The 9408-nt window shown below is 39.7% G+C and overlaps 1 protein-coding gene across 1 annotated transcript; it reads right to left on the minus strand.

Moving 5' to 3' along the window:
* Positions 1–17: 17 nt before the first annotated feature.
* On the minus strand, positions 18–4519 carry pdk1 (pyruvate dehydrogenase kinase, isozyme 1). The gene is made up of 11 exons (XM_012836508.3): positions 3849–4519; positions 3599–3740; positions 3223–3294; positions 2942–3126; positions 2558–2653; positions 2296–2373; positions 2107–2189; positions 1857–1955; positions 1629–1739; positions 1214–1327; positions 18–1120 (listed from the first exon to the last, which is right to left on the minus strand). Exons 1-11 carry the CDS (start codon positions 3955–3957, stop codon positions 980–982), a joined length of 1230 nt encoding a protein of 409 aa, XP_012691962.1. The 5' UTR covers positions 3958–4519; the 3' UTR covers positions 18–979.
* Positions 4520–9408: the final 4889 nt, after the last annotated feature.

Consider the following 9408-nt stretch of genomic DNA (forward strand, 5'->3'; position numbering starts at 1 on the left):
TTCAAGTGACCACCTCATTTAAACACTGATTTTTATTTAGCTTATGAACAGTCGGTCGCAAAATATTCTCACCGTTTCATGTTTTAAGGAATTACACATTGAATTGCAACTGATAGTCTAAACCACTTAAACAAAAAGTATTCTTTTTAAAGTAATCGTCCATATGGAATTGGTCAAAGCACACTTTCACATTTTCTCTCTCTTTCACTCACACCACTCCAAACAAAAACAACAAAAAACTAATAATAAAATGAACCAGCACATGCAGAAGCTCGTGGAATGTGCTGTTGGGTGATAATTCTGTTCAACCTCTCTGTCTACTGTAGACAATTATATTCACTTATTACACAAAGGAATAATTCATCGGGGCAGTTGTCTAACAAGTTCATGTTAACGCAACTACAATGATGCATCAACTCAATATTTTGTACAAAATCAACTGACTTGGTACATATTATTTGCACTCAAATGTAACAGCCTAATATCACATTTCCTATGGGTACAAAGGTTTTGGGTCTTAAAGAATATTTGAGCTGCCCTAGACCATAACAAAACATTAGTGAGGTCCTACACTGAGTACCCCAAGAGGCTAAGTGACCAAAACGATACCAAGAGTTCTGGATATTGTGCCTCACTTCACATTTCCCCTCTCGGTTTCACATCAAGGTAACAGATATTGTAATTCATGACCATTTTTAACTGAAAACAGCTAATCGACTTTCTGCCCATTTATAGAGATACCAAAAATATACAGGGGCTAATAAAGATATACAGTATCTGAGGAAAGTATGGCACTAGGCTCCCGTCTGTAACGTCTGGCTATTTTTAATACAACCACTGAATACGAGCTGAGGTTTGACCTTTCGTTGGGGGCGATCACACCATCATATATTCCACTTCATGTATGGCAATGTGAAAACAACTCATCAAAGATCGGAAAAGTGAATTAGATCACCCGGTCAGCAAGTGCTGTCTGAATCTAGAAACTGCGGAAGGTAGTCATGTCCTTAGGCTCCTTGCTGGGCACGCACCAGTCGTCTGCCTCATGCATGGTTTTGTAGTGCTTCCAGGCCGACTTGTTGTAAACAGGAAGCCTCTCGATGGACTCAGTAGACAAGGCCTGCAGAAAAGAGGGAAAGAATTTTGCATTAAAAAAACCAGGCCTGAGATCTATGAGTCTTGGTAAAAAAAGGTCCTTAGTTGGACAACTCACCCTGATGTATATGATGGCATCCGTACCAAAACCCTCCAGGGAGTACAACTTCAAATCCCCTTGGAAGTATCTCGCATACAATCGCGAAATGGGCAGACCATAGCCGAAGCCAGCCTGTATGTGTTAAAAGACATTTGAATAAACTCCAATCCTGTTGGCACCATCCCTCATATATCTGAACAGTAGCAGACATGCATGATAAAAGAGTGGCGCTAACCACTGAACTGTCAGTGATACTGGAATCTACAGATATTAACAATAACAAGCCTTTAAGAAAGTAATGGCTGGATCAGTGACATTACGCTACCAATCATCACTAAGAGGCTCTTTATTCATACTCCTTTCCCCCTCATTTCATGTTGAGTACACAGGTACTGCATGACTGGGGGAACTGATGATGCTGATGCTCACTTACCAGAGGCGTTGCTCGTGCAGAGTCCATAAGCGGCCGAGGGGCAGTAGAGTACGTGTAGGTGAACAATCTGTCGATCTTCCTTAAGGGAACTCCTCCCCCGCGATCACTGACCTGCACAGGCCAACAAACCACATGGTAAGGCAGGGGTACTAAGGGAAACGTACTGCTTGATCACCGGAGGAAACCTCAAGCCCATATTTCGACTGAACTGATGGGACGGGACTGTACCTTTATGGTGAGGTCCTCGTGGCCCAAGGCCACCTGGGCCTGAACTGGGGGGTACTCAAGTGCATCTCCATATAGCTCCATAGTTGCCCGCATGGCATTCTGAAAGAACCACACATACTCAGATGCTCATAATCCACACCTCAGCATGGAATGTCCAAACTCCAGAGTGGCGATGTACATCACTGATTATTATTAAAAAGTATACCATTATAGACAGAAGCAGTACCATCATAGAGAAAAATACTATTACCTTAAATAGTTCAAATAGCATGTGGTACAGATGTGATGGTACATATACCACCGAAATCGCACTTCCACTTTCCACATTTTTTACTGGGGAAAACAAAACAACTGTAATGTGTAAATGTGTTGATTTAAATTTAAATACAGATTAACAAATAAATAAATATCATGTTTGTGTCAGTGTTTAGCAGATTACCATTGAATTCTTCTAAAATCAACTCAGGAGAGTTCATGTAATATCGATCACAAAGGTTTCTTGCATTTTCATACGCATCTGAAAGATTCGAAAAAATGATGTGTTATGTGCACAGGTCATTCAAAGGTAACTTCAAAGACATCAGATCACCCAGATAATGAGTTGGCACTAACTCAGCTACAACAGTCCAACATCCACAGTCAGTTTGGTACAGTAAAGCAGCAGAGAGGCAGGTGAGCAGACATAAGAAAGGGACACTTACCCCGGACAACATCAGTGACACAACATTGAGGATCTATGCTGCCGATCTGTTTAGGATGCGCTGGGTTTACCCTCACTTTACCACCAAACAGCAAAGCTAGAGCGCAATCAGAGAATATGAAAATGCCAAATGTCATTCAAGACCTGCAACATGCTCATGGTGACAGTATAGTCTCCCAGAACCCCCAAAGAGCAATTCCAATCTGCTTTGTGTACTGCATGAGTGGTGCTGAGTGATAAAAAAAAACCTTAAGTTGCAACAGACCAAATAGCCCAGGCAAACACATGTATATAAACACATGTATATATCTATATGTATATTTCACACACTAAGCACATGGATCACACTGGCTCTGTGCATGACCATAACAAAAGCACAACCCACTGTGTTGGTTAAGAAGCATCCTGATGGATATGCGGCTCATGTAGAAGCGGTCCAGAAAGTATTGCATGTTCTGGCTGGTGATGGGGTCTGTGCCATAGGCCTCTTTGTACTCCACAACACCCTGGGCCATGGTAGGCACGACGTCGTTGTGTCTGTTACGAATCTTTATAACAGCATCCGTGAAACTGGGACAGGAAAACCGCATGTCAAAAAGAAGTCCCTCCCCCCTGGCAGGACGGAAGACAGGAATGACCTGTATGGAAATACTGATGATAACTTACTCATATGTGACTTTTTCACTATCACCATCTTTGTCCTTGAACTCCAGCATGTCTTGAAAACTTTGCATATACCTGGAATGCCACAAGGACAACAACCTTAGCCATCACGGACAAATATGCCAAATATGCCACTAAATGCAGATGATACAAAGGCCAACAGGAGAACAATAGCAGTAAAGCCTCAGTTCATTTTTTGCCACGTCCTACCAAATTAGAAAAAAAAAAGTTAAACAAAAATAAAAGTGACAAGAGATTAAAAAAAGAATAATCGCAAGAGTAAAACTATACCAAAAATGAAGGAGGGACTCGGGGAATTTGACTAAAGAAGCTGCAGGTCAATTAATGCTGGAATCAAGTAGAGGGGGGATGAACTTACCAGCTTTGTACCAAGCGTACAGAGGGGGTCCTAAGAAGATTATCTGGTAACAAATTGATTTCTTTCATTACGTTTGCCAGTCTCACCGGCAGCTCTTGTCTTAGGAAGACAAATGAGGTTTTCTCGCAAGCATTTTCCGATCCTGTTAAGTAGCAGAATAAAAAAATCAAGTAAATGGCCCGTTTATATCAGCCAGGACTTAACCTGAAACAATATAACGTAAGAACTAAGATAAGTTAACGTTACCCACCAAAATCCAGAAATTGTTTCATTGACAGTGGCGATGGAGAAAACCTGGAGTAATAATCAACTTGTTTTCCAATTGCGGCGTTGTTCATCAAAGCTCTTAAAATCCTCATAATGACTGGTGTTTGTGTCCGCCGTCAGGGGAAAAAGATCTTTCAACAATAGTTATCGCTCAAAACTGCTGGACAAACATGCTAGCTAACTAGCCAGCGTCCAGCTGGATGAGGCAGCTAGCAAGCTTGACAGCTAGCAACGTGTTTACTGTTTTGCAAAGCTGCCAAATGACTTAGTGCAGAATATTTTTGAATGTTTTTATTTGCAAAACTATTTCGGTGTATTTCGTGCCGGCGGTCATTGAATTAAATTAGGTAAAACCAAGAAATAATACATTAAAATCTTCAAATGTCAACACAACCTGCAAGTTGGCTAATAAGAGAAGAAGCGCAGTGTTGTCAACTGCTGAGTAGGATGGCGCTCCCTCGGACTGGGTCTGACCCTCACATAAGCTTTCAATTCACTGATTTAGAATTAACTTGAGTAGCTTCAAGCCATTGAAGCTCACGTATTGCTACTGTTACATATTTTCACAGTTTATTTTGGATTACTCTATTGCATTAAGGACAGCTCAAGCCGACATGCCTTCTGATTGGCTTTCATAGCTAGAAACATGGCCCCTTCGGTCACGTCATGAGTATTAGTAAGCTTCAGAAAGTGCCTGACAGAATATGCAGCAAAGAAAGTGAAATAGGAATGGTTGAGGTTGTCAAGGCATAAGGAGTTTGTAGGTTATATAACATGTACGTTTTGTTGTAGGCTACAAAAAAAGAACAAAATGCTTTGGATCTGTCAGATGAATGAATTTCTTATTTCGCCTTTATATATATCTATGTGCGCGCATCTGCCTGCATTTGAGTGTGCATCTTTTGAGTGCTTTATGGTTTCCCTGACTATCAGGGAAACAAGCCAACACACACAGACACACCAGAGGGCAGTAGTGGAGAGTGGTTTTAAGATCATATTCATATATGTATATATGTCTATGGTTAAGATGAGCCTGTGGGTAAGTTAACCCACCACCTGTATCTGGGCAACCATACACATTTTGTGGAAGAAATAACAATATGGATGAAGTGGTAAGAATATTCTTTTCACAAAGTTTTTGTTGGCATATCAGGTATCAATGCCACATCAAAAGTAATGTATCTCAGTTAAAAAAAAATATATAGGGTAAGTTGAACTACCAATTTTTATGAATCTAAGTTAAATATTTGGTGTTTAAATTAGTGATGCATCCAATCAATGAATAACTGACATTATATTTCATATTTCAGATATAGCATAACAGCAGTCATGCCACGTAATTACAGATGACGTACAAGCATCACTCTTGCTTTGCCATTTTAAATGGCATTTCCCATACATATGTGACAAAATAATGTTTATGTCACTGGCTACGAAGTCTGGGATTATACAGATATTCAGGATATTGTGTTTATAGCCTAAAACATTTGCAATTATGCCAAACATACAGTTGAGAGTCTACACTGAAAGTGAATGACAAATCATTTGTGAATGTTCCTCAAAAGTATACAAGTTTCATTCAATTAAAGACTTCCATTTCTATTTATTAATCTCACAGACTTGGCAAACTATCTTCAGGTTTGAAAACTGTAGACAAATTAGTTGTAAGATGTATTTTATGAACACCAATAAAATCAGTAGAATGGTGGGTTTACTTAATAATTGTTATATTTAGAATTATACCTAAAATCTTAGATGGCTCAATTTACCCCTAACATGGAGTCACAAGACTTTTTGTTATCCCATATTTGGTTGTGTGCTGAGGTTTCAACAGATGGCACACATCCTGAACCTGTGCGTTAGTTTTATTTCCGTCTCACATTTCCTTGGCTATATGTCGACTTAACACAATAGGCACATTTTACCATGCTCTTCCCAATTGCATTCAGGTATCACATTCAGGGGCCATTTGCATTCAAGTGCCCCCTAGTGGTCAAATTCCACACTAGGTTGCTTTACTCATAGACATATGTAAGTATGTCTATGTTTGAGACCCCTGATCTAGAGTCTGCAGGAGAAGAACACAGTGCGCTCCTCTATCATTCTGGGGTCAGATGGCTTTCGTGTGGAGCTGTGCTGTCACGTGTGTTCGAGTTACGTGGGTCTCTCCGAGAGTTTTTAGTGTCCCTATCTTTTCAGACCTTTACTGTGAACTGAACAGACTGAACAGTTCTATGCAAGGACGTAATACACACGTCATCCAGCTGTATGACAGGATGGAGGGCTGTCTGAAGAAAATCAGAAGATGGTGGGATCGAGTCAGAGGGCACTTTTTCCATGTTTCCATCTGTGGAAGAGTTATGTGAGTCTGCAGTGCTGTCTCCTCACCTAACACACACAATTGTTGCACACAATTTGGAGGCACTGGATGATGAGTTTGGGAAATACTTCTCTGAGGCTGAGTTGTGGCGCAAAGACAAGACATGGATACAGTTCCATTCAAAGATAGTGCAGCAGATGGCTCAAACTGAATAGTGACATGAAGATCAGCTCATTGAACTATCTAACTACTAACTTGCAATGTAACAAAAGACTGCATCTCGACTGCTTTCCAGGGGAAAAAACATACCGTTTTGGCACAGCCGACATGCAAAGTTTTGACCCTCAGGTCTTCATCAGGCAAGTAACTTAAGTAAACCACACAAACATCTGTACAATTGAAAATTTAACACAAATTTAACAAAGAGTTGAACCATTTAAATTGTATTTAGTCAATCAGTTAAACTTAAATATTTTATCAGTACTACACTTTTTTATTTTATGTGATCAGAGCTCTGTCTTTTCCCCGGATTCCGCTCCTGGTTTTCAAAAAAAAAAAAAATCCAGTCCGGTTTTTCCCCGGATACCGCTCAAGGTTTTCCCCCCAAAAAACCTTCAGTCCGGGTTCCCCCTGGATTTCGCTCCAGGTTTTCCAAAAAAAAAACTCAGTCATAAGTCAGTAACACAGCCATGGACATCGTGTTGTTGAATGTCCATATTCAATAATGTGGTATTTCATAACAACAACATGGTCATACTTTCATAATTAGTATGAGCACTACACTGATACACAGACTTACTTAATTCCATTTGATTTCTTACTCCTCCAAAGGTCAGGTTTGGAGCTTGAAAGCATGTCTTCTGCACGTTCATACTGGTGGACATTCATTACATGACTCGCTTATAGGTAAATCATGGGTGAATGCGAATGTATAGAGGTGACAAATGGGACCAAAAAGAAACCATCATCTCCTGTTATACAATCATTAATTAGCACCACCATCATACATGATGAAGCAGCTGAAGTGATATAATCAGAGGATGTGAGAAAGTATAGCCTTCGCTGTGAGAACCACGTCATTTTCTTACTGATTTCCGGTAACTGAGAATCACACTGAGCTGCCCTATTGAGGCTTCACAAATATATCCTGTCACTCAATGTGTCAGCCTGCACTTTGATAACACTGATCGTCTTTATAGTCCTCAACAAGGACTTGTGCTTCAGGGGGTACCCTGTGTGGCCCATGTCAGTTATGAGTACTTAAACATGGCAATGGATCATGACTGACACGTGGACATCAAACAGCTATCATTGAAACTGGTGCAAATGTATTACACCTCAGGTTAGGACCTACGTATAAATAAGACGTGATCTGGCGAGAACTGAAGTCACCTCAGGGATGGCATCTCCTCTTTCCTGAGGAGAATCAGAATAATTCTGTTCTAGAGAGGCGAGAGCGGAACTGCTTTTCCCATGACCTTTGAGACCTTCTACTCCCCTCCACAACAGGTGTTAAATGACATTGCACTGCTCTATTGCTGAGTACCCCAATGGAATGACCAAGCAGCATGGAAAAGGTCAACAGATCAGTCATGTTAGAGTATAACATTGAGGATGTACTGTACATTATCACATTTACTTTTACCTTTGAGATTTTAGCTAAATTAAAACATTATTTAAGCATAACTGAACAGTGATAGCAGAGATACTGTGTCCCATGGAGTCTTCAGTCTGCATGGAAGACTATGTGCCATCTCACCAGAGGTCTCTTTCTTACCATACTCATAGGCAGTTGCTGCTGATGTGGTCTTTTCTGCATAGCTGCCGACTGGAAACAACAATAACAGATTCTGATGAGAAGAGAGTTGATCCTCTTCTATATGTTAGGAATTAAGGAGGTGGAAAAGGAGTACCTGATGTGGACTTTGACACGAGACTTTGAAACCGTATTTTATACCAAAAATGACTCGATGAGGATGGTCAATATTTGACAAGAACTCAAGATGTTATCATTGCAGCAGATTTGTGATAATAGAAGATTACGCTACTTTCTGTCTTTCAGTTGTTAAAACTAACACTAGAAAGTTGGTAATTTACCTATCAAGGGTAAGGGTTTATAATGTTCTACCATTTCTATCACAGCAATCACTGACAGCAACACCTCTAATGAAGTCAAACCTCAAAATCACTCTACCAATCATAATTTCCTTCCCTTACAAATATGTTTCCAAGTGCTTATTTTCCTTTCTCATATTGTTTAATATTCAAACACCATTTTACTGTTAAATGTTGTTTTCAGCTGAAAGAATTTGTATTTAGTTAAATTGAGCCATAGATTTTGTGAGTGAAAGCCAAGTGCTGGTAATCATGAGTCTTCATGATGCAGGCGTTTCATGCTGGCAAACGTTTGTTCATTTGAAAATTGTCAAGCTGTGAATATCATTACTCAGACTGGGTGTCAACTGGCAGCACAATTCTTCTTTTGGTTTCATGCGCTGATGATTCACGGTCCTTCTAGTCCATAGTTCAAAGAGCACATGTGTCGCCATGGTATCATGACTAACTTCTATTGCTGCCAACTGATTTACCAGTCTTTTTCATCGTTTAGAAATGAAGTACCATTCATCAGATCAGACCACAATAACAATAACAGTAACAATATGACTTGTTATATTGTTATATAAACATACCTGATGAAGAAAGATCTATCAAACTCTCTTGTTTCCTTACCATGCTAATTTATAGCACTTCTTTCATAAACCCATTTTCATTTCAAAACCTTTCCATGACTTTTCACAAATACACAGAATTGCGTACTTCACGCCACAGGGCCTAATTATTGAGCAGGAAATAAACAACAATATTTTCTATTCCTTTTCTAATGGGCGAGTTAAGTTATGTCAAGTGGAAACTATATTATGCCACAGAAATTCACATTATCCATGGTTGAGTACAATAACATCATTCGTTTCATTAGACCTAAATACGACAAAATCCAGTTTAATGACTTTTTACAAAACCGTCATTGGAGTTTTCCAGGCTTGGAAAATGGGATTTTAAAATTCCAAGGCTTTTACCGGATTGCCATTACTGTGGGAACCCTGATAAAACAATTTCATGTTTTTTTTTTAACTAACATAATCAGTGTCAATATTTCTGGTTCTAGTGTGTGTGTGTGTGTGTGTGTGTGTGTGTGTGTGTGTGTGTGTGTGTGTGTGTGTGT

The sequence above is a fragment of the Clupea harengus genome, chromosome 2 (genome assembly GCF_900700415.2).
Source record: "Clupea harengus chromosome 2, Ch_v2.0.2, whole genome shotgun sequence".
In the NCBI taxonomy this organism is placed as follows: Eukaryota; Metazoa; Chordata; class Actinopteri; order Clupeiformes; family Clupeidae; genus Clupea; species Clupea harengus.